At 35.3% G+C, this 27,053-nt stretch overlaps 1 protein-coding gene across 1 annotated transcript in view; it reads right to left on the reverse strand.

The window, feature by feature from the left end:
• Positions 1 to 1,332: 1,332 nt before the first annotated feature.
• The window catches only part of LOC145681104 (uncharacterized), a 29,419-nt gene continuing 3,698 nt past the window's right edge, over positions 1,333 to 27,053 (reverse strand). Inside the window, exon 2 of the mRNA XM_081752512.1 lies at positions 1,333 to 2,540. Within this exon, the coding sequence (XP_081608638.1) occupies positions 1,422 to 2,522 (1,101 nt within the window). The 5' untranslated portion in view covers positions 2,523 to 2,540 and the 3' untranslated portion in view covers positions 1,333 to 1,421. The remainder of the gene's footprint in view (positions 2,541 to 27,053) is intronic.

The raw sequence follows: 27,053 nt of genomic DNA on the forward strand, positions 1-27,053 counted from the left end.
ACATTAAATATCTTCAATATTTCCATTGAAAGTCGTCCGTTTTGATCACGATGAAGTTATTCTGAAGTTTTTGGTGAGAAGTGAGAGTGAAGACACCAAAACGTATTAGTAAAGTTGCTTTAATCCAGATGAGCAGATACAGTTGCTTTAATCGAATGAGCACTGCTCTAAATTACCAAATTTCTTCAGAGCAGTTTTAATATTCCCACCACCACTTCACAGCAAAGCCTAAGTTACCTCATCGTATCGTGATCAATGCTAACGATTTTCAGCCGAAATACCGAAGACAAATGTATACGCACTAATGTACATAAGATACATCGAAGTAACAGTGTGTTTTAGCATCCTTAGTGCATATAATCAAAGACAAACCTTGATACATCATAATACTATTTAAATATATATATATATATATATATATATATATATATATATATATATATATATATATATATATATATATATATATATAATTGAAAGAAAATCCCACAATACAATAACATCTGGCAATGGTTGGCAACTTATTTGTTTTTATCAGTAGTATTCAGTTAGAGGATTAACTTTCATCATATCCTGATCTTCCATTACAAGCATTGATTTTCACCTTGTTAAAAATTCGCAAATCAGTTCAAAAGAAATCATTTTTTTTTTCTTTATGTACTATGCACAACTTTTAGGCAAGTTTTACAACACATATATATAAAAACAGAAAATACCAAGTAAGTGTTTTACAAAATAATGTGTTCTCTAAGATACCTAAGGTGAATGTCATACATTTCATGTCAGAAAGATTTATTAAGTAAGTTTTACATTAGTTTTGTAAAGTTTATCACTGTAATGGCACTTGTACTTGTAAATACAGTTATATATTCAATACAAGTGACATGTCGACAATCAATAATCTTTACTTTATCTAACCAAGAAATAACGATAGTAATTTCTTTTCTTCATAAGGGCAATAGTTAGGAGAAATGATTAATAGGTTTTCAACAATTTTTTTTTTTTTTTTTTTTTAATTAAGAAATTCTCCAAATTCTTTCTTGCTATTGTTGATAATTGCCGATGACATAAAAAGTAAAAGACTATTTTTACCATGTTAAATATATATAATTTTTAAAATCATTATGAACGATGTGATTCCACGGCCTACAGTTGCAACTGGATCTACAGATGTATATTCTATAGTCAGTTCTTGTATGATTTCTTAAAGTACTTCAGCTAGCGTTTCATAGTTTTCGGAAAGATAGATTGCTTCAACAGGTTATAGCTCGGAAAGGATATGTTTTCCTTACCTATGTGTATCAGGACTTCTTTGATTATTATGATAACAACTTTTCATCCTTGAATGGTGACAAGGAATTTATGTTCACCGTGTATATACACACAAAATCCCATAGCACTGAGTAACATTGGTACATAATTTATTCATTGTACATACCATCTATAAGAAAGTCCATTCGTCTATAATGTCTTCTCTCCCAAAACTCTAAACTTCTTTTATATAAGAACATGCACAGCACAGCAATCAACGGTACTGCAAGAATAATGCTAACAATTGGAATGACAAGAGAGTTTTGGAAATCATTTGATGAGCCATCATCGTGATCAGGTGTTGCTGTTGGTTTTTTATTTAACACTTTTTCAGGTTCTACAGTACTAGCATTACTTACAGTAATATTTTGAGAAGAGACAGTTGTCGTTTCAACATCAGATATATTCTTATTGCGTTCTGTACTATTTTCTTGTTTTTGATATGTTTCAGTAACAGGCGTATTTTGTGTAGTTTGCACAACAGATTGTTTGGATGGAACAGTCGCTGCTTCACAGCACGTACAGTTATCAGTTTTAGATGTGTTTGTACAACATTCACACACGGCACTGATATTCGCAGCAGAAGAAACAACAGTAGGCTCAGGTGGAGGAGTGCCTACACCCTTTCGAGCTACGACGGTCGAAGAATTTCTGTTATCACCAGCACCATCTGACAACAAGAGATCTAAGGTCATTGGTTGATCATTTTCTGAACTACTTGTATTTTCTAAAGGTTTTAACGAGTGGATTTCTTGTGGTACCGGACCTACTGCCTGCGCGGTCTGATTAGCAGCAGTACCAGGTGAGTTACTGTGACTGGAAATTTCGTCAGATGTTTTATTGTTTTCTACAGAAGTGGAATTTTGTAAATGATTAGGTGTTAAGATTCCACCTTCAGTGAATGCTAATTTCGTCTTTGTTCCCGACGAACCTTCAGTAGGCGGTACAAATTTATCTGATGTTGAAAATTTCTTTATTTTACTAAAATTTACCGAATGGCTTTCATTTGTTCCTAGTGGTCCACCTTTATTCTCATTCACAGATACCGTTGTTTCGCCTGAGTTTGAGAAAAGATTATGTATTTCAGAAGGAATTGTATGGTTTTTCAAAGACGACGAGTGGCCCTTTGTGCGATTTGTTGTATTGAGTAGCTCCTCCGCTGGCCCCTGGGTGATTAATGTTAGGAACAGAGCCACGAAAAGTATTCCCATTTTTCTTGCGAAGTCTACCTGCAAAGCAAACACACATATTATGAGATTTCAAATAAATATAACAGAATGTTATTTATAAGTATATAAAGATGAATGATTTAAAAAGCTGCTACAACCGCAGTATATTGAACGTCTAAAAATAAAATATCTGCCAAGTGAAACATCAACTTAATAGAGACAGATGCTTACTCCAGTTAAATTTCCAGTACCTACGAATCACCCGCTGATTTTCATTTTATTATTATTAGTTCACTAAAGTAAGCGTAAGTTGTTGATTTGGAGTTAATGTGCTTTCAACGCATACATGAAACGTGAACTTAGAGATTAACGTGAAGTTCGAATCACATGTTCTTCCACCAGGAACCGGATCCAAATCGCCGTGCCGAAGGAACGTATGTTAAACATACAACAATGAAGGCGGAAGAGACTGCACAAGAAAGATTGCAAATGCCTGAATGGTAAGTGTTAGTACTTTCGAAACTCAGGCAGTAACGCAATTTGTCAGGAGACCAACAGTGTCAAGAAGACATCATAAATAGGTGAATCAGCAACCAAGGTATGTTATACGTTAAATGATAATGTATCAAATGACCAAAGATTACTTCCTTAATTATCCTAGTAAAATATACAGCTATAAGTGGATAACTGACAGAGTCGCTGAGATGAATAGTAACATTCCTGATGCCGCTTAAGTTCAATTTCATCTATCGTGTAAGAAGGGAATCATATGTAAAAAATAATCAAAAACGACCGATATTAGTATTATCAATCATTTCCGGGGTTGCTGACATGAATAGTGACACTGCCGATGACGTTTAGGTCTAGGTTCAGCCCCTATGGACATGGAGATGACATGTAAAAATAATACGGAATGACCTATATTTGTTTCCAATTCAAAGTTTTCGGGGTCGCTGTTAAGAATAGTTACTCTTAATGTCGTTTAAGTCCAATTTCAAAACCCATCGGTATAGGAAGTGATACTAGATGAAATATAACACGTCCAAAATCGATGTTGTCTGTTGTTTTCTATAAGTCTATTCTCTCCGTGCAAAGAATGGCATTTCAACTAGTAATAAATATTGTTTGGTGCTAAAGTAAACTCCGCTAAGCATATGAGACCTGCTTTTTAAATATGGTTCACGTGTTGGCATCCCAACATAATTTGGACAACTAAGAAGTGAAATCTTTAAGATTTACGTCCCGTGGTCAGTGCCGGATTTACGTACAACCTAAACAAGCTATAGCTTAGGGCTCCACACTCTTGGGGCTCCCAAAAATACAAGGAAAAAATTGAATGCACCTTTCCAAAATATAAGAAAAACAATAAATAAAGTAACATCTACATATAGCAACAGTGCTTCGTTTGTGCAAGCCCCTATGATGTAAATAATGAGACCCTTCTGCTCGTCTGCCTCCTAAAATATTACTGTTTTTTTCATTTCTGTATATAGGGTCTTACGTTCATCTGGACACATGAAGGGCCCCATCATCTTCAGTAGCTTAGGACCCCACCAAACCTAAATCCAGCTCTGCCCACGGTTATGCCGGCTAGGCTAAAAGAGACGGTGATGATGAGAAATGAATGAAATGGTGGAATCAAGAATGTGGAAGGGAATGGGAGAACGAGGAAACCCACGCACATGGTGTTTATCCACCACAAAGCTCACTTGGCGCGAGTTGGGATAGAACCAAGGATCCCATACACGAGAGGTGAACGCTCTACCACTGAGCTACCGTGGACCCCCGGGACAGCTAAGAATAAGTACTAACGTTGTATCCAGATATTATTTCTTCTTTCATATAATTTTGACACTCTCTGAGGTCTTCTTAAGTAACATATCCCATGCTGCTCTACTTTTCTCAATTAGTCATCCATAGACCATTCTTGAACCATAAGAACACAGAATCTGTAGGAAACCCACAAACTTTTGTGCACATTGTAAATCCTCACATATCATCACTTATGGGTATCAATTCTTGAAAACTACAATTATAAATCTTGCTGAGTCTCATTTACATAAAACATTCTCCTTTCCACATTCAGCCAGAATGGTGAAAACACATAAAAACGATCTTCTTCTCTATGAAATTTTATTATTATCCTATATTAATTTTACAATTTAATATATATATACATATATAATATATATATATACATATATAATATATATATAATATATATATATATAGATAGATAGATAGATAAATAGATAGATAGATATGTGTTTGTGTAAAGTATTCTATTACAGAATCACTTAATACGAATTATTTTCCTTCTTCCAGCCTGTGCTTCAAAAAGAAAAACTGTTTGTGCTCCGTGATCTACCAACGCTTTCAGCTGAATGAAGAATCAGAATTAAATTTATTTATGTTTAGTAGACACCATTTTAAAAATTTGTTTTCTACTTTTACAGGTGAATAATAATAATAATAATAATAATAATAATAATAATAATAATAATAATAATAATAATAATAATAATAATAATAATAATATTTTTTAGATTTGTAATTATTTGTCCTTATTGAATTTTCCCATAATGTTACCCTATCTATGATCAAGATTGCCTTTATCAAAATTGAGTAATGAACTTTTTTTTTAAGATTAAAAAAAAAAAAAAAAAAAAAAAAAGATTAAAACAGAATTGTACTTGTGTTCGTGAAATAAGGATGAAATACATACTTGAATCCCATCCATTTGAAGTCCTATCTATTTATGTACCGTAACTCGAAGTCATCTCATGATCTTTAACTCTAATTGAAATATTACTTTCCGTCATTCTGATGTAGTACTTCGAACATGAACATGTTGAATGGATAGGGAAGAAATCTTTTTATTAAATAAGACTCAATAAGCGATGTTGTGTTGGAAGAACTATAGCTGCTATAGTTTATTTTCTTTACGGGTCGCACATTTCTGTTAGGTATTCTTTGTGCTATATAAGTGCTTAAAATTTCAATTTTCAATAAGAGATAATTCATATATGAAATTGTGTGATACATAACTTTAAAAAAGGCATATTCTGTGTTCTGACGTTTCAAGTATATATTATATGAGGATGAATAAATAAGATAAATTATAAGCAGCAAAATAGAAGTTATTTAGGAAGGTCCCAGAGAGCGTCGACATTATATAAAACAAGAAATAATGTTTCTGCATACAAGGTCAGCATCCATTAGTGTCCATTAGCAAGTATAATTTGGACAATTCAGACAATATATTAACACACGCAGGAATTCTTATAATAATTCTGCTTGCAAGTAACTAATTTCCGAAAGCACCTTCTACTACCTAGCTTTCAGCTTTCTCCTGGAACCTTAATCACGGAGGCTGAAAACATCAGGAACGTACGAGAAACGAACTCACCAGGATCGAGCAGTGCGAAAAATCCCCTTGTCCAAACTTCGGGTCACTCATCTAATGGTGGATGCAGCATGGTGAGTCCAATTTGTGTATTTTGTTACGTAGTGTAAGGCAGCCAGCTCACATTGGTATTTTCATTTCTACACCGATGTTGTTTGTATTTCTGTTACCGCCACCTATTCTTTACTCAATCACCCCTTGTCTAAATTCGATTTTGGATTTGTTAAACATATAAACAAGTTTTCGTAAACTAGTCTCACAATTTCAATTTTGCTCCGAATAAAATTTTTGAATCATCAATATTACATACCTTTCGAATCCTTAAACCAGGTGTTCTACTTGGCGTATCTAAGATGTTTTTTAACACGTATTATGAGGTTTCTTTTAATCCTTCTGACAACAGCATGTTATTTCATAAATACTAACATTGCGCTGGAATCAATAGTAGTTCTTCATGTGAATGATTTTTTTTTTTTTTTTTTTTTTTTTTTTTTAAAGTTCTGGGTGTTTTAATGTGATATGGAAACCATATTGCATACAAATTTTATTTGATACAGTTGCCATCCTGGGGGAGATAGATCAACCCATCTAATGTCAGTGGTTTCGGTTTCAGGACTTTCGGAACATAAATATCTTCTAACCTGATTATACTAACTTACTAAAATAGACTTTGAATACCCATTCATATTATCTAGCTTCAGTAAATAATCAATCTCCTTCTTAATTCGGACTCAAATGAAGGAAGTCATACAGCACGTTAGAAGGTTCATAAAAATCTGAGATGGTAGGTTAAATGGCCGGATGAAGTAACATAGAATGACCCATACAAGATTTAAACTTATGGACTTTGGAAGACATATGGAAAACAGAAGACCAAAGGACTTGATATTATTTTTTAAAAATACTGAACAGTTGCTTTTAGAGTTAGTGCATTTATTGTTTGTTACAACACGTGAATATTTCTGTCTTTGCTTCGCAAAAGTGAAAGGAAAATGAAGTTTATCAGTATTGTTCCTCGGTATTTTAGATCCACATTTCACGTGCATGTATTAAGAAATACCATTATAGCATTTTCATCTTCCTCTCTCCCCATTCTCCTCTTCACACGCAGAAAACTTAATATGATTTGGTTGTAAGACAAACAAGGGAATTGTGTGTTGTTTTAGCTGGTATTCATAAAGGAAACCAACAAAGTTCTATCGCTTTTTAATCCACTACTTCGAACATCGATATGTCACCCAAGACGTACCTGGAGGATCAAAAATAGTCCCCATCAGCATCGACGACTTTCTGCCAACGTTCTGGAGGGCCATGGATTCCATCGTCGTAGAACCTGGAGGACCGTGAAGCGAAGATGGTATCAAGTGCACTTTTGCACCTCTACTAGGAATTTGAACTGGCGTCCAAGGAAAGGAGCAGGTGATAATCAGATGGTTCAACGTCTGGGAAGTATGGCGGATGCAATAGTTTCCCATCCAAGGCGAAGAATGATGTCCCGGGTCATGCTAGCGTTGACCTGTAGCAGGCCCGGGTCATGGTAGGGCTTAGCGTTGTCCTGTAGCAGGCCCGGGTCATGGTAGGGCTTAGCGTTGTCCTGTAGCAGGAGGACTCTTTTGCGATTCAGAAATGCTGGCTCCAGAGGTTTGAGTTTTCTTGAACACGGCTCAACTGCTGACAGTACATGGCTGCATTCATGCTCTGACCAGCTGGTAGCAGTTCCCCATGCACGATGCGGCGAGCAGTCCACCTAACACACAGGAAGACCTTCTTCCGATACAGTGCTGGTTTCGGCTGTTTTGAAACTGGTTCAAGGGATGCTAACTAATGATGACGGCGCCGTGGAGCTTCGTACAGGACCCACTTCTCATCACATGTGAACACCCAGACTAGAAATGGCTTCCGAGACAGCAAAGAAATACAGGGGTCTGCTCGCGTTGCCTTCTGACCCGGAGTCAAATCATGTGGGACCCATCGACCCAAGTTGTAGTGCTTTCTAAAGTGGTGGAGGTGCTGCCGAATAGTTTCTCCGCTCACACTGAATAGTAGTCCCAGATCCTCACATGTCTGGCCACTGTTCGCCTCAATTGCTGCCTGAAGAACTTCATTTTGTACGTGTGTTGTTCTTCCGGCATGTGGTACGTCTTCGAGTATTTCGTCACTGTCCTTAAACTTGTTAAACCACCGCTGCACTGTCCGCATAGTCACGACACCTTCACCAAAAACCTGGCATATCTTCCGCCCCGCTGTAGCGGCGTTTGACCACAGTTTGAACTCGTACAACATACACGCCCTTATGATGCTCTGTGAAGGTATCATGTTCACTCTGTTCTTACGCAAGTTCACGGAGTAGTTGAACTGCTACAACCAGGTAGTATGTTAGATATATCCACACCAACAAGTGACCTTCGTCTTATCTGCATTCGCATTCAACTCACGGCGTGAGAGCCAATTGAACAGACCTCCACAAAAAGCTACAGAACTTTCTTGGTTAACTTTATACGTAGATTTTTTGCATTTTTAATAGCAAACGATAATTGGGTGGTATAATTTGAGCGTAATACGTAGTATATTAGAAGGATGAATTTTTTCCCTCGTAACTTTAGATATTGCAACTAAACTTCGCAAGAGGATCACGAATAGGCTAAAATACTTTTGAATGTAGATCATATTCAGGTACTTGTAGCAGAAGCCAATTTCAAAAATGACATTTTTGGGAAAATTTCAGTATTTATTCCAAATTTCCCTTTTCTCGTACATTATAAACACATGAGCATTGTACCTACAACAACTGAAGGCTTATTTCATTCTCAAGAGAATAACGTATAAACCAGGGTTGGCAAAAACCATGGTTTTTATTGAAAAACAAACAAACAAACAAAAAAAAAACCGTTATTTTTTTGGGGGGGGGGGGTTTAAACCAGTTTTTTTTTTTTTTTTTTTTTTTGTTTGTTTGTTTAAATAATTGGCTCTATATATTTACACCACATATGAACAGAAATAAGTTTGTTTGGAATTGGTGTTATTATGCAACAACCAGGCTATGTTGGAAGGGGTTACATAAACTTAAAGTGGAATTCAAACCGCTTCTCGGCTTATATCCAAGAGAAATTGTCCTCCATTTGAATTAGAAACCGGGACTAATTGGCCACAAATGCGATACGTCTGCCGAATCACTTACGAAGGACTCCTAATAAAAAATTATGTTGTACTGATCTTCACATACTTGTTAATATAATTGTCAAGAGTCATTTCAGAAGGACAAAAAGATAAACAGTTGCACAAGTGAAACCATTATAGAGAATTACATATGGACAATGTCAAAGTACTGCAGAGTACAAAAGAACTAATTTAGTCCAAGTTAAAGAAATGCAACGACCTAATTTTCATATCAGAAAGAAAAGTGAATAAAGATACGAATTATTTGAGTCCACTTTGGCTCTGACTCATTTATACATAAATGGATACCAAAGATACTTCTAATTTCAATAAATGCCTCTCGTGGGGTTTGCATGACCCCCCCCTCCAAAAAAGTACGGCATTTCGATGTATTTTATCAACTGTAAACATTATTAAAACGAAACAATATTTAGAATTTTTCTTTGATTGCAATTGCATAACAATAATAACAAACTATAAAATTACAAAACAAACATTCATAAACTGAAAAAAAAAAAAAGTTGCTTTTGTAGTATAATCTCTTTGAGTAACGAATGGGGAATTTAGGTAAGAATATACTATGAATAATATACAGGAGTTAAACGTGATAACCCACAAAAATGTGTTCATCAAGATTTTACGGGCACTTACACTTTTACGAACATATTTCGTTTTTTGGTTTAAACCAGCCAACCCTGGTATAAACCATGATAATGGGACGGTTAGTATGAACCAATACCTACATAATTGAAAATCGAAATTTTCCTCTAAAAGTTAAGAAATTTATAACGGTTGAAGCTAACATGGAAAACAAAATTTAATGTACATAATTGTGACTACCAGATGTGAAAGGAGTAATTAACTGATATTTTATTTTATTTTATTTATCAATTTACTATAATTATTATATTTTTATTTATTTATTTATTTATTTATTTATTTATTTATTTATTTATTGCGTTTTAACAATATGTCGTGTAGCGTCTCCCACAAAGCTGGCTCAGCGCGACCCCCAGAGAGGTTAATGAGTGAGATATCGATCTAGTGCAAGTCTCATTTAGACCAGTGAACGTGAGCATTATTAAAAATAATGAGTCTGAACCCGAGTGATCCCTGATTTCAAAATTGCTAAGAGAAAGAGAATGTCGTACAACCCACGAGACTTGGATGAGTAGTACGGAACCGGTAGTTGCTTAACTAAAACTCAGCATTTTCCTCAAAAACTGAAAAAACTAAAAGTTTTTTTTTAAGACTAAGTTCTCCTTTTCGGAAGAGCTGTTATCTTATTTTAGATGTCAATTTCGATTGCCAATCTGCTTTATTAATATATATGTTACGATTAAAGGATCTTTGTAACATGCAATAATCGTATTATAAGCCACAAACTGCACCACATATGCAAGATGATTTCGGGAGTTTTCCGATCTCCTTTTTAATGTAACTATTTTTCATTTTTGTGTGTGTAATTAGCCAGATATAGTGTTGAGAAAATACAGGTACATCTTTAGTAATTTCTTTTTTGAAGTGAAGCGTTTGTAGTATCTTTGATTCAAATTATGGTTATAAAAACAAACAAACAAACACGCGAGTATGTACTACAAAAACAAAGGGAATGTAATTATTTTGCTTTTCGTCCCAGATAACAGTTGAACACTGTTACAGCGAAGTGATCGAGCGTGAATTAAATTCGTAATGCTGTATGCTTAATACTGAAGAATTTCAGAAGAGCTACAGTGAAAATACATATTTATTTGCAATAATCCTCCTCTACAACCTCACCAAACTGATTCTATTTCATTTTTAAAAAACTATAGATACTATCAATTGATTCCATTACTTGACAGTTTAAAGTAGGTAAAAGACATAAGTACACTCTGAATTTCGAGATGTGTATGTTTATTTTAGCGAAAAAAGGAAAAAAAAAAAAAATTAACGCATTACAAATTCGTATCCTACCATCAACTTTTAGTTCGTATTACACATAAATGAAGCTCAGGGAAACCAACTGAATTATAGTTTTGCAAGGGAAGACACTTATTGTATTAAAAGCTCGTGTTCTATGGATGACATACATTTTTATCAGGTATGCTTAAGGCTGCAGCAGAGTAGCATGTGAGATGTGTATTTTCATTTTAGTGCCAAATACCAAGTCTTCCAATAGTGCTCGCGTCAGCGCTTACTTTCTGTGCTACTTCTCCGCCTCATCTACCTCCCACTGGGCCACGAAAAAAATTCCTACCTTCAAGCATACATAGTAAAAATGAAAGTGATACCTCAGTGCTAGAATGATCAGCTTCGACTCTAAACTAAGAAATAAAAAAAGATGAAAATCGCAAATAGAACATGAGCTTTTCATAACAACCGGCTCTCCTAAGTCTCATCTGTATCTTAATACGAACTGAAATTCGGTAAAGGATACGAGTTTGTAAGGCATTCAACTTTCTTTCTTTCTTGGAGAAACACTATACCTATGCTTGTGATTTCGCACCTCCCCACGCCTCTTCACAGGTTCACTTGGACCTAACAGCGGTAATGTTTTTCCGCCAGGTGCAACTTAAATGCTAACAAATGGAAAGATAATTAGAAGTATTTGTTTTGACTTTTCAACAATATTTTTAGTAGTTTCGCTCAACTAAACCTTCAGGTACATACAACCTCACATTTGAAGTATTAAATCTGAACCGTGAAAATTACCAAATTTAAGTCAATCAGCCTAGTCGTCAATCTACACGATAGGTGAATACAGAGCAGTAATTTCTTTCTTTCATATAGGCACATATCTTGTCAGAAAAAACAGACAATTAAAACGCAACGGTATTGGTTAAGTTTTGGCATACCACGTTTTGCAAAATTTACAGGTAAAATTGAATACTCTGCTGAGGACGATATGTTGTAAGAAACGGATCTCTGCAGACGATAGAATTAAATAGTAAGTAATACAGCTATATTTTATGTTTACAAGTATAGCATTACTAGTACAAAACTATTACACGAGTTATAAGAACTCGTGTCACTGCGAGTACCCATGTGTTTCCACTACATTTGCTTATGAGCATACCTACATTCACTGATATGTCTGCTCCCTTCGGACGCACACCGCCCGCGTCAACTACCTTCGCCCTTCCCCGCCTCTGTTAAATAGCATTCGTGCTTTTTAGTGGCAACGTAGCACAGGTTGGTTTGTTGTTTTGCATTGAAGTTTTTATCTAATATATACAGATGCTATATTTATACACAAATAGTTAAAGAATTGTAATTTTTCACCAATTACTTCTGGTGGCTCTGTTGAATTTGATCTATGCTAAGTGGAGGTATTGTCACGTCGCCAAATGTAAAACTTTTATGAGAAAATAAGGAAAATAGTGAAAGCATGTAAAATTTTCAACAGTTATTTCGAGTGGTGTGCCTAAACTTGGTTTGTACGGACTTATCTTTTACTTGTCATGTATTTTTTTTCTTTTTTTTGGTGTGTGTGGGGTGGTAACTTTAGAGTCACCCCTGTAGGGTTACCAGATCGTGAAAGCGAAAAAAGAGTACATTTAACAATGACTCTTGAAAAAAATATAAATGAATAAAGTGTAACTGAAATTTCATTGTAATAATAATAATAATAATAATAATAATAATAATAATAATAATAATAATAATAGATAAATATTATACAAGTTTTCCATAATTTATTAATAAAAATAATTGCAATAATGAGTTTGATAACCAACAAATGTTCAACATTCTTTCCACTAAAATACAGTAAAGCAACGATTATCCGCGGAATTGGGTGGCAAAGGATTACCCGAAAAGAGAGACTAAAAATAAGGTGCAAACACGAAAAAAAAATATTTCAGCATAAAACTATTTTCTATTGTACAAAAAAACAATAAAACTTTTAATGTACTGTATACTACAACAGAAACCTTTTCTCTACGTCTAAATCACTAAAATAAAGAACAATAAACAAAGGAAAATACTATTCTGTATAAAAAAAAAAAAAAAAAATTCAGTTACGCCTTTTTGAAACAAATCAGTCGCTCACCTTTGCTTCTTGCTTTTGAAACACCTTTTCGCAGCACTCGCGGATAATCGGGCTTTACTGTAACATTTTTTAACCATTGTAACTTTGAATTGAATGTGATAATTACTATATCAAGATAAAAAGGAAGAAAATGAAATCCTAATTAAAATAACTACGATTGTCTGCAATATTTTAGCCACATGCTTAAAATAAAGTTTTACCTTACAAATTAGTTGTACTTCGATGAATTTCTGACTTTCTGAAGTAGGTCTCTGTCCTTCAAGCAAAGTTCATAGAATTGGACGCAACTAAAGTCTTTGAAGTTGTACTGAGTCAACAATAGGTTTTTAACTGAATCCACTGACAGTCTATTTCTTTTTTGTGTCCACTGTGATTTTATTAAACTGAAAGTGCTTTCCACATTGGCATTGTGAGCAGGTATTGCATAGAAAAACTGACTTATCTTCAAAAGTTCTGAATAAACCGATACTGAAATAGTTCACCCACTTCTTATGAGACAATGTTTCGTTGAACTCTTTATCATTTTCCTTTTCCGCCAGAAAAAGTTTCAAATTCGAAAGTTGATCAAACAAAAGGGACCCCTGGATACTAATGCCTTTATCCATCATATATTCTACATTTTTCTCGATATCTGTCCACTGCGGAATTTTATGGAGCTCCATCCATTGAAAAATGTGAAACTGATCAAAATTTTCAGTCCATTTCTTCAGATACTCCAAACAGCTGTCATATACATACAATAATGTCTTTCTTAAAACTAAACACTGATGCTCACTTTCCTGGCTTTTTTTAATCACTTCCTTAACTTTTAGTGGCAAGAACTCTGCTTCTTTTCTTTCTGTTATTGTCCTTTCCACGGAAGTGAGAATGGATATGATTTCCACAAGTGAGTTATTCTCATTTTCCATTGCCTGAATGTTATTATGAAACACAAACAACAATGAATGAAGAAACCAGATGTATAACATTCATTTAAAGGGTTTTCAAAAAACTGTTTTAGGACAACAGGAGGATGTTCTAGGGAGAGGAAATATGATTTGAGGGCTGGGAACATCTAAAGTATTCTGTTGATAGCAGGGAACAAGGAAAGCCATCTAGTTTTGGAGTGATAAAGAAGTTGTTTGTACTCAATGTCGACAAAAGATGAAAATTCGTTTAATCCTTCAGTTTGGACGGTGTAAATTGAAAAATAGTTAAATATCTTCAACACAAGACTTTCAATGTCATTTGCTTAACCATCCACACCATGCTGTACACAGTTATTTAAGATATGAGCAGGGCAACCTACTTCTAAAATAGTTTTATCAAGAAAAGTTTGAAGGCGATAAAAAAAAAAAAAAAAAAAAAAAAAAAAAAATTATTAGTCCCCTTCCTATTTAGACCACCAAAATTGGTATTGCAATTGTCCCCACTGAAAGCTATACATTTATCAGACATTTTTGTGTTTTTTAATGCATTAACCACAACTTTCGAAACTGTATCAGACTTTTCATCTGGAATTGATGTAACATCTAACAGTTTATGTGACATACCTGTATTCGCATCAAAGTACTGAATCAAAATAGGACACATCTTGATCGCTCCGTGATTGGAAGTGTCACTTGAAACACCAATATATTTTATATTCTGAATGTTGGACTCATTTGCTATTATGTTCAAGGAATGAGGAGCCAAAACATTATTTACTATAGCTTTTGCTTTCGTTCGTGCTAAGGAAATGTGGGTGGCAACTGAGGAGTCACTGAAAATCTGCTTAAATAATTTCGTTGAACAATCACATGATTTGTAGCTTTGGTGATGAGCCACAGTGTGAAACGCCAATGCAGCCTCTGCTGCCAATACTTTATTTTCTTCTGTAGTGTCTTGTTTTAAGAAGAATTTGTCCACCGTTTTAGATGAATGAGCACTGTGTATGCATTTTTTGTGTTTTTCTGAAGATAAATGTTGATTCAAGTATGCGTGACCTTTATTCGCTATCGATACGACCGAATTACACATTTCACAAAACACTTCATAATCACTTTTTGTCTTTTTAAACACGGGAAACTCCTGTAAATCGTCATTAAATTTGCACTTTCGTCGTGACATTTTATCTACCACTTTGATTCAAAGCAATCGACACGAAAAAATCCAAATAATAATGCTCTTGCTGTTTAGTTTATCACAACACCAAGTCGTCAACACACAGTCAGGAACTAATTGGCGAATTAAATACGATTGTTCAACTGCTGCCCAGCGTCGCCACCCAAACAGCCAAAATTAGACTCGCTTTCTTCCTTATTATATTTTACTTAATAATAACTTCGTTTACCCGGATCTATTGAATTCAGAAAACATCGAAGTTTTATTTCCTGTACACGACGTGTAGGAAGTATCAGTATGCGTGTTTCATAAAGATTTCATTTCCGTCCAAAACTGGTGACAATCTTGAAATCAGACTCAACAATCGAGGAAGCTTAAAGATGCTATTTGTGTAGATGATATGAAATCGAACGATATATGCTCATTCACAGACATCTGCGTCCTTAAAGAAGGTCAAGAGCCCGGCAGTTGTTTTTGTGCTTACTGAACGCCCCTTTTGATTTCTTACCCTCCGCTACAAAAACTGCATTTCTTACTCTCCGCGTGGGAGAGAGAGAGAGAGGGAGAGAGAGGGAAGGAGAGAAATAACATTTTGGTCTCATCTAAGGTAAAGTATTATGCAGGACTACGCTATGACAGATGTTAAGATAGTTCAAGTTATGCTAGGTTTCGCATAACTATGCTAAGATTGGCAGCGCTATTAATGTGACTGCAGGTGTATTATCTTTCTTATCAAGCACTCTCTCTTTCTTATCAAGCATTTTTTCTAAGAATGGATCACTGCTTGACGTAACAGTGATTTTATCATATGAGTGATTTTTCGTTCATTTATGCTATGCTAGGATTATTATTTTCGTCACTACGAATCGTTTCTTGAGTTTAAAATTATATCTAATAATGAACTGCAATATAACAAAATCCCTGAACGCATTATTTGTACATATAGCAGGGCTATTTGTTTATTAGCATGTTGAAATTCATATCAATTATTAGGGGTTAAATTCCAAAGTTGGGCGTCCGTTTCCAGCAAATTTTTTAAAATTTACAGGAAAGATATGGATAATTTGATCGTTTGTGTGCTTGATAATATATAAGTCTCTCGAAGAATCTGTTTATTTGTTATATATAAGCGGCTATAAACATGGGACTATACGGCGAGCGGAGGAACTACTTGGCGCAAGGTAACCGAATAGTTGCATTGTGGGAAAGAAACGAGCATTTATGTTATCAACATGGCGAATGTACAAGGGCAATGAACTAGCAATCTTAACAATTGTGAAGCAATACGTTGATAACGAGCAAAACCTTTTAAAAGTTTGTGAAGAGCACGGATTAGTGAACGTAATAACAAATTGCAGAAAGTGTGGAAAGGAGATAACAGCGAAAAAACTTGACGAAAGCGGACGCCCAACTTCGGAATAAATGCCATTATTAGTCCACGTAAAAAGAGTACAAAAGAGTACTTCACTGAAAAAAGAGAGAGTACAAAAGTACATGCCTTGAAAAAGAGTACATGTACTCTTAAAAGAGTACGTCTGGTAACCCTACCCCTATGGTTATGTATATATGTACCATATATATATATACAGTATGTGATCAAAAGTATCCGGATATCTGGTTGAAAATGGCTTACAAGTTCGTAGCGCCCTCCATCGGTACTGCTGGAATTCAATATGGTGTTGGCCCACCCTTAGCCTTGATGACAGCTTCCACTCTCGCAGGCATACTTTCAATCAGGTGCTGGAAGGTTTCTTGGGGAATGGTAGCCCATTCTTCACGGAGTGCTGAACTGAGGAGAGGTATCGATGTAGGCCGGTGAGGCCTCGCACGAAGTTGGCGTTCCAAACCATCTCAAAGGTATTCTATAGGATTCAAGTCAGGACTGTGCAGGCCAGTCCATTACAGGGATGTTATGGTCGTGTAACCACTCCGTCACAGGCCGTGCAGTATGAACAGATGCTCGATCGTGTTGAAAGATGCAATCGCCATCCCCGGATTGCTCTTCAACAGTGGGAAGCAAGAAGGTGCTTAAACATCAATGTAGGCCTGCGCTGTGAGAGTGCCACACAAAACAACAAGTACCCTCCAAGAAAAACACGACCACACCATAACACCCCCACCTCCGAATTTTACTATTGGCACTATACACCCTGACAGAATACGTTCACCGGGCATTCGCCATACCCACACCCTGCCATCGGATCGCCACATTGTGTATCGTCATTTGTCACTCCACACTACGTTTTTCCACTGTTCAATCGTCCAATGTTTACGCTACTTACACCTAGCGAGGCGTCGTTTGACATTTACCTGCGTGATGTGTGGCTTATGAGCAGCCGCTCGATCATGAAATCCAAGTTTTCTCACCTCACGCGTAACTGTCATAATACTTGGAGTAGATTCTGATGCAGGTTGGAATTCCTGTGTGATGGTCTGGATAGATGTCTGCATATTACACTTTACGACCCTCTTCAACTGTCAGCGGTCTCTGTCAATCAACAGACGAAGTCGGCCTGTACGCTTTTGTGCTGTACGTGTCCCTTCACGTTTCCACTTCACTATCACATCAGACACAACTGGACCTAGGGATGTTTAGGAGTGTGGAAATCTCGCGTACAGACTTCTGATACAAGTGACACCAAATCACCTGACCACGTTCGAAGTCTGAGTTCCGCGGAGTGCTCCATTCTGCTTTCTCACGATGTTTAATGACTCCTGAGGTCGCTGATAATGAGTATCTGGCAGTAGGTGACAGCACAATGCACCTAATATTAAAAACGTATGTTTCTGGGGGTGGTCGGATACTTTTGATCACATAGTATATATATATATATTTGTGTGTGTGTGTGTAAAAATTAAAAAAAAACTTAAAGGAGAAATGAGATAAGAAATGGTAATTTGAAGTTCATGTGTGATGTTTAGGCGTGCAAGTTTCGCAATAAAACTATGTGTAATACAAATAGAAGTTGATACAATTTGGAAGGTTTCGATGATTCAGAAGAATGGTAATCCTATAGAATGGTGAATCGGTGCGCTGGACGTGATATTTCTGCGTGGAATATTACAGAATTATATAAGAATAATGAAGAGATTCTATTAAATTTTTGTGAGGCACACAAATTACTGAATTTGAGAACACAGTGTAGAAAATGTGGGAAGTGAAAAATCGGGAAGGTTCTAGAGCACAAGTCTCCCCTCCCCCTATATAGGTTAGTAGCTAGATGAGTTCCTTTCTGTACCAAAATTTAATTCACATAGTATCGTCAAGCGAGCGTGAGCGAGTGGAGGCGGGTTAGAGCCCCGCAGGATACTTGTTTTCTGTCTTTATTACAGCTAAATGGGAAGGGGGACCTGTGTTCTAGAACCTTGCCGTGAAAATCAACAAGCATATAGTCTAGCATGGCGAATCGGTGCGTTGGATGTAGTGAAAGGGTAACGGATATGTCTTTACTTTACTAACTTTATTGGAATCTAACCTATTTTAAATGAAGTGAAAGCCAGCTATTAGGAATCGTTACAAGCCAATGTTCTATTCTAAGTGAAGTCTTTCCGGGTAACTTAATAATTTTTTTAATGTTTTAACTGCTTTTCTATAGATTTGAAACTTGGGGGGGGGGGATTTCTAAAGTTAAGAGTCTTCCTACCCACAAAAAATCTGTTCGCAAAAACATGCATGCTCTCATTCCTTCCTGTTCATTAACAAAGTGGAAGATTGTCATAATCTTTCGATATGTTGTAGACATAGGATGGTACTATGGGGTATGTTGGTCTCTGTCTAAAAAACGTAATATATTTTTATTACACATGTGATTAAAGTTACGGTAACTTTGTGAATCAATAAAAGTTTCAAAAACACGATATTTGAAATTTTAACGGCACAGCCCCCTAAATTACTCTTTTTTTTATTTAGGAGTTGTTTCAAACGTATCGTAATACATATATTAAACGTAAAAAAGCATAATTTACGAACTATTATGCATTGATTAAATTCGATATTTCAATACTTTTTCTCTTCTTTTTAAGTGGACGTAGTGTTCACCGTAACTGGTAGATGGCACCACATGGATTTTCCTTCCTCCCCTTTTTTTCGGCAAAGGGAAACAAACAAGAGGTCCACTATAGTAGCTGGGGTTTAGGAAGGGTGGGTGAGGACCTTTGTTGAAAGAAAAATGACAAGGAATGTATGGGAGGAGAAATTCCAACCTCGTTTTCGGAAGCATACAAAATTCTGAAATATATACTAGTTTGCACTGGAGACAAAGCGTCTGGCCAGATGCTTATGAGGCAAGAGATAGGGCTTTACTCTTTTTTTTTTTTTTTTACTCCATATGTAAAAGGCAAAGGATACTACAATCATCCGTAAGGAATGTCGTATTTGATAAAACCAAGCTTTTTTTTTTTTTTTTTTTTTTTTTTTTTTTTTTTTTTTTTTTTTTTTTTTTACAAATTTCATTTGTAATAGAAAAGTAATTAGCATATGTTATAGCGGCAACATTCAGTGTGTCAAAATATCAATTATTTTCATGCATTTATGTGGGAGAGAGTAAGGCAACCGATTTTGCTCTACACCTTATAATGACTTTAGTACAGCCTTAATGCCGGCTTTCTAGACCTGATTCCACTTCGTGTTATTTTACGTAGCTTCGTAATTGTTCTCAATATGTGGGTCAACACCGAAATTTTTAAGTAACCTTGTTGGAATCGAATCCAGAACCATGCAAACGTTACGCAGAAACGCGCGCTAATCACTTAATAAACGGAAGTAATGTACTTTTGAAGCATTGAACAATATTACTGTAAACTGGGGCTACTTGGAAAATCTGGGGTTACCTGAAAAACTGGCATTTTTTTGTGTTATATGGTATAATAATGAGAGAAGTATGACAGATACGCCGTTTTCTTCTAATGAAAAGTAGGCACCTAAAAGAAACAATATGGATGATGATAAGTGCTGTATCTTATTTATAGACTGGTCTAAAAACTCTGATAGCAGTTGATACTTTTTTTTAAATTCTCTGTAAATTGTTCCTGTGTTTCCGTAATGAAAAGTGATTTTTACCTGGTTGTGCTAAATATCATTGCTTTCAGAAGTTTCCTAACGAGACGAATTAGTTTTACATTTCCACTTCTTTCTGGAACAATTTGGGGCTATTTTTTTTTAAAATCTCCTTACGTTTTTCTTCTAAAACTGCTGATATTGATTAGGGGATAGACAACGATGACATTATTGAAATTTTGCATGAACATACCTACATCCGCAGAGAACAAGTTGTTTTTCCATATGACTTTGCAACAAAGGATTTTAATATGTGAATTTTTGTCCTTATCGTACTGTGTTATATTATTATTATTATTATTATCACAGTACCATATTATATTTTTTCAAAGAGTTAACGTAAATATACACTTGTAAAATGGTACCAGGTAATTTTGTAAACCAATGTAAGGCAATTATTGATCTGATACATACATAAGTTTCATAAAATTTTGTAGGGCATGTTTTAGTGTCTTAAAGAAGTCTCAAGAGCTTATGAGTGTATTGGCATTTGCCAAAATTTCCCTTGTATTGCTTGAAAAACTACCGTTTATAAAAGCATATTGCAAAAACAATTTCTTTTTTATTGGTTCTGTTGGCCTTCAGTAAGACAAGTTTATCACTGTAGGTAGTTTAGATTGGTTCAACAATTTATTGTGTTTAACTAAAAGGTTGTGAAAAAAAGTCTCTTTTTTATTTAAAACAGCCTAGTAACACACTACTATGAAAGAAACATAGGCATGTTGCATATCAATCTTCTCAGGAAAGTGTGATCTTGCAAGTGGTTCTTTCCAAATAGTCCCATTTTTTAACACAGCTTTTACTACTATGAAAAGATATATAATTTACAAGTAGCCCCAAAAGCGGAGCTACTTGGTAGCAGAGCATTTTGGCTTTTGGGGGGCTTCAGTCTAAGTAAAATTTTATGTCTGTAAGAAACGTCACAAGAAGAAAAATTAATTACAAGAAATAACAAGAGGTAGTATGAAAAAGAAAAAAATCCAAGTACGGTATTTACTTGCTTTTCTTTTACGTCAAGAATTAAAATGCAAAAATAGTAATTTAAAAAATGCACTGGTGTTACGAAAAGTGTGTTGCATTTTGAACAAATGTATATAATAAAAAATTTAAAACGTATTATGAAATCTAAAATAGTGTATTATTGTAGTAATAAAATACAAGACTATAGTATTAACGTAACTGTAGGTAAGGAGATAATACTTCAGAAAGGCTGAACTGAGGATCGAACTCGGAATCTTCCTATTACAAGATAAAGTGTGTGATATTGCATTTTGTACTTACCTATTTGCCACATTGATTCCGAGTTCGAAGATCAGTTCGATTGGCGGGCCGCGGTGGCTCAGTGGAAGAGCGTTCACCTTTGGTCCTTGGGGTCCCGGGTTGGATCCCAGCCTCCGCCAAGTGAACTTTGTGGTGGACAAACACCGTGTGCGTGGGTTTTCTCGAGGTTCTCCCGTTTCTTCCCACTTTCTTCATTGCACCATTTCATTCATTACTCATCATCACCGTCTCCTTTAGCCTAACCGGCATAACCGTGGGACGTAAAACTCAAAGATTTCACATTGATACACTACACCTCGTGGGATACAATACCGGGAAAGTTTTATTCATAGGAATAAAAAATAAGTACTGCATAATTTGCGCAAGAGCGACATCACATAACGTCCAACCCAAACAACATGCATGTTCAAGAAATTGGCCAGCTGGACAGATCTCATGTGGAATGGAAGCGTCGATAATAGTCGACCGTTTCTGTAAGAGTGAAGAGATGTATGGTGTGCGATTCAACAAACTTATAGCTGATGGAGATAGTAGTGTGTAAAAAAAAAATTTTGGATGCTAAACCTTACAAAAATTTAACGGTAGAAAAGATTGAATACAGAAACCACCTTCTAAGGAATTTTTGTAGTAAATTGAGAGAAATTGCAACTACAAGTGATGGGAAGAATACAATTCATTTGCGAAAAAGCATAGGAGCAAATGTACTTAGATTTAGAAGAGGTGTTGTAAAAGCGGTTGAATTTCGAAAAAATGAAAATCGTCCACTTACAGAAAAAAATATAACTTTTAAGAAAATATATTTTGAATTCAACATTTCATATTTTTGGTTACCATACGAACTGCGGAAAATATTTTTGTAGCAATGATGGAAAAGAAGAAAATCTCATTCCATATCTTGAAAGCTCTGGACTTCTTGACAGAATAAATCACGTTGTTAGACGATTGAGTTTGCACTCTCGAAGTTTAATTTACGACATTAGTAGCAATTTAGTCGAACATTATAACTCCGTTGTGGCGAAATTCATTGGAGGTAAACGTGTTAATTTCGCGATTGGAAAATCCTATGCAGGAATCCTATGTGCTGGAGCTGTTGTGCGTTTTAACACTGGAGCACCTATGTACAAACTGCACAAGCACATGTACAAATCAAGTCCAGGCAAGTACACAAAATATCTGGAACAAAAAAGGAAACGAAAGGTACAAGGTGCAAACGGTAGACGATCTACGAAACGAACATGTCGACGTTCCATTCCGTTTAAAGGAAGCACTAATGGAGACAAGGATTATGGACCCAGTGCCCAGAAACCAGACCTTTCAGAAAATGAATTCGAGAGGGAAAAGATAGGATTTCTGCAGAGGCTAATAGTCTCCAGAGGAACTGAGAGAACTAGAACAGAGAACAGTAGGTCAATCCGAAAGTGTAGCGTGGATTGTGGACAGGAAGAGACGTTTAACAGCCTCTCACTTCGGCCGTATTTGCAAAATGTTACCCCAAACCAGCTGCCAATCAGCTGTGAAGTCCATTTTATATTCCAATTTTGATAACAAGGCATTGAGATACGGTCGAGAAAATGAGTGGAGGGCCAAAAGAGAATTACAAACGATCATTGGCAAAAATATCCAAGACTGTGGGCTTTTTATTAACAAACAGTTGTCATTCCTGGCAGCAAGTCCAGACGGCTTAATAGATCATGACGGCTTAGTTGAAATTAAATGCCCTCATTCAGCTTCTAATATGACACCAGATGAAGCCATAAAATCGAAAAGAGTCACTATGTGGGAAGTTGACAGGCAAGGTAATATCGGTGGTGTCAAGAAGTCTCATCCTCATTATTTTCAGGTGCAAGGGCAGTTGCATATTACGAGAAGAACTACTGTATATATGCCATATGGACACCTTTTGGAATCAAATTTAAAAAAATTTTAAGAGACGATGAATTTTGGGTGAACGAAATGTTTCCCAAATTAGAAAAATTCTATTTCAACTGTCTTTTACCTGAACTCATTGACCCGCGACACTCAAGATCAATGCCTATTCGAGACCCGAAATATATATTGGAAACACAAGAAAAACTACGTCTAAAACGTACACCTACAGGAAATCGGATGACAAATGAAACTGTAGTCGAATGAATTTTCATGGCACCTGTTACACCTAGGTTAAGTTCATACATAATCCTTTCCAAATCATGAAGAATTATGGAGAACGTGTCTCTTTTTTTAGAGGGTCTTAAGTGGAGATTATACGTCACAGATATTTGAGGACTTGCAAGAAAGAGCAAAGGAAGAGTACAAGTTTCATTAGAATTTCAAGGGTAGTGGTTGGGACTGTCATGATGAAGAGGATGGAATGTGTGGCTCACCACATAGAAGATCTGAAAATAAATGGAGTACGGCTAGTGTTGTAAATAGAAAAAAAAACCGTATTTTTTCAGAAATGTACGTTTTTTTTAGAAAAAAAAACATTGCCTCTCGTTTTTTTTTTTCTAAATTTCGTTTTTTTTCAAATAGTCATTTGTAATGTATCTTACGTCATTTAAGTCTGCAGTATTTTTATGTAGGTGTAATTACCATAAAATGCAACATAAATTAAACACTAGATACTGATACGGTACAAATATTTTACAATTTATATGAGTAGCGTACCTACTAATAATCCGGGTTTCTGTACTGTTTCACCAATATCAACGAAGAAATAAAAGTATAAATGAACATTTGTTTTTTCGTGAAAGTAGGCCTTTAATAAGTACGAAAATAATATCACGAACAGTATAAAATGCAAATAACTTGTCTAAAGGTAAAAACTAATACTAATTTGCCTACTAGTATTTTTCTGAATATCATATATAAATAATTTGTCGACTAGATATATGATATGCATTGCTGGCTCTACCATATGTGAAACACGTGCATTTGCACGGGGCTGCATTATCTGTCATAAGTATTTTATTTAAAATAAATGTTTCTTGTTGGAAACAGACTTTATGATCATGGTAGCTAAATTTACTAAGCTGACCTTCTATTTAAATACTACATTCATAAATTATGTTTAGGTCGCATTAGTTTGTCACATGGTCAGTGCTAAAGCAAATAGTGAAATAAATCCCAGAATAAATTGCTTGATTGTTGTCAAATACAAGAACTCAATTCTCGAACGCCTGTCCATTTTGGTTAGTTATCAGAGTTCTGATATGAAAGCTTCTCTTGTCTTTGTCGCAAATAAGATCGTTATCATTGAAGATGGAAACACTTTAAAAAATAACAGATGTAGAAGGAAAATCAAGAAATAAAGGTAAAAGAGCTAGTTGCACTATAATTGCAAACTGACATGTTGAGGTTGATACTTGATATTGAATTCTATAAAAAGGATTATCATCTTTCAGATGTATTTGCTTTATCTTTCACTAACATAATAGATTAATATTAAAAAAAAAAAAAAAAAAACAGACACAACAATATTGTATTTCTAGTAAGTATTTAAGCCTTTCTGAGTGCGAGTGTAGTTTCCCTCCCCTTCGTTGTTCATGCTGGAGTAGCATACTTAAAATTGTGACTTTTAAGATTTGTTCTTTCTGGAGAAAGAGGGAGGCGGCAAAGGGCAACAAATTGCCAAGAGCCGGCCCTGATGATATGTACACTCATGTCCGAAATGATTGTCGCATATCTATAACTATCTTCTGGTAAGAATATAATTTGATAATGATTTTGCAGGGTACTTTTAATACTGATGCTGTGTGTATAATCGGAAAATGTATATTTGTGGTAAATTTCAAAGGAAAAGAATTATAAATACGAAAATTAGAAAGAGTAAAACAAAATGTTGCTAAATGGACAAGAAAGTTTTGTTTTCGTTTTATTGTTCTTATTTACTGCTGTTTTGACATGAAATTTTCCACATACATGTCTTTGCCGATTATACACACACTAACATTATAAGAAATACCAGGCGGATTCGTTATCAAATTATATTCCTATAACAACATATTTATAGACATGCGACAATAATTTTGGACATGAGTGTACATACAAGACATGAATATGGGATGACATAATTTGAAGTAATGCAGGGTGTTTCAAAATTAATATTAGGGTTTGAAACATTGTAGTATCTATTACAATTAACTTACAATTATAAGTATTATCAAATGAAAGAGCAACTCAAACAGTTTTGTACACACGCATGCCATGCATTATTTCCTCTGTCTGCTGTTAGAAAGAGCAAGTAGCAAAGATGGAGACTAGAGACCAGAAAGCTTTGTGTGTTTTAATTTTGCAAAGCCTGAATCTATATTTACAGTGCAAACGTCTGTGTGAATTGAATGTTTTGTGCCATATGGCGGAAAGTTTATGGGCCTTTCTCACCTATTGATTCAATGTGTGCCATGTGACGAATGAAGCTCACATCGAACACTTGAAGCAAAAACTGTTTGAGGTGTTCTTTTATTTGATGTATTGTTTATAACTGTGCGTAAAATGTAATAAGTACTACGAAGACTTAATTTCCCGATATTCATTTTGAAACACCCTGCATTTCTCAGCATCAGTATTGTAACTAAGAGATGTAAAAAGGAGAAATTGTGATTGTTTACAACAACGATATTATTATTAGTCAAGGCTGTAGGCCTAATTATTACAACACAAGTTAGTAGTCAAAACAATGTAATTAAATGTGCACTCGTAACCCTTTCAGACCCAGGTGGCCAAAGTGGCACATACGGGTGTGTCACTTTTTTAATCCGCACATGTATGGCCACTAATTAAGATATCGGTATATATATATATATATATATATATATATATATATATATATATATATGTGCCAAATATGGTTGGTCCATAGTTAATCTTTTTAGTTTCTTTTTCTTCTTGTGTCGAATTTCCTTCTCAAATTTCATCCCAGTCAAAAATTCGAGAATTTTCGAATTTTCTTTATTACTTTTCCCCTGTAGCTTCATTCGTTGTAGAGAGACCTCCTTAAGACTTGTCAGGTACACACGTCGAATGAATACCTAATTGTTGACATAAATTGGACGGGCTTGCGTGCACTGTTGCCAACTACGGAAATTAAAATCTTGAATTTGGGCAAAAAATCAAAATTTTTGTTATAAACCGTACTTATACGTCCGAATGCAAGTCAACTTACGCCAGTCGAACATTTGTCCTTACTGAACAAACTCGGGTACATATCGTTACAGTGGGGTAATTAGGGGACGCACGAAAATTCGGATTTAGGTTCTAACTCTTGATTTTCCCCTACTTTTCTGTTTATCGAAATATATTTTTGGTAATTAGAAGCATTGTTTCTTAAATATCGCCATGATACTTGTAGGATATATTAGTAATGTACCAGTGTTTATTTTAAGATAGTTTTCGTCTGTCTGGTAGCAGTGTTGCCAGCTACAAAAAATTTTAATTCAAGATGTTAGGGGAAAATTACGTGTTTTATCTATTATATCCCTCTTGTTGGCTAAATAGGAACAAAAGTACCAGTATCTGAAAGTCTTGTCTTTGCCCTTCACAACGCACTATAGAAAGTTTCAATAGGATAGTTAGGAGAAG

The sequence above is a fragment of the Thermobia domestica genome, chromosome 3 (assembly GCF_964235325.1).
Source record: "Thermobia domestica chromosome 3, izTheDome1.hap1.1, whole genome shotgun sequence".
Taxonomy (NCBI): domain Eukaryota; kingdom Metazoa; phylum Arthropoda; class Insecta; order Zygentoma; family Lepismatidae; genus Thermobia; species Thermobia domestica.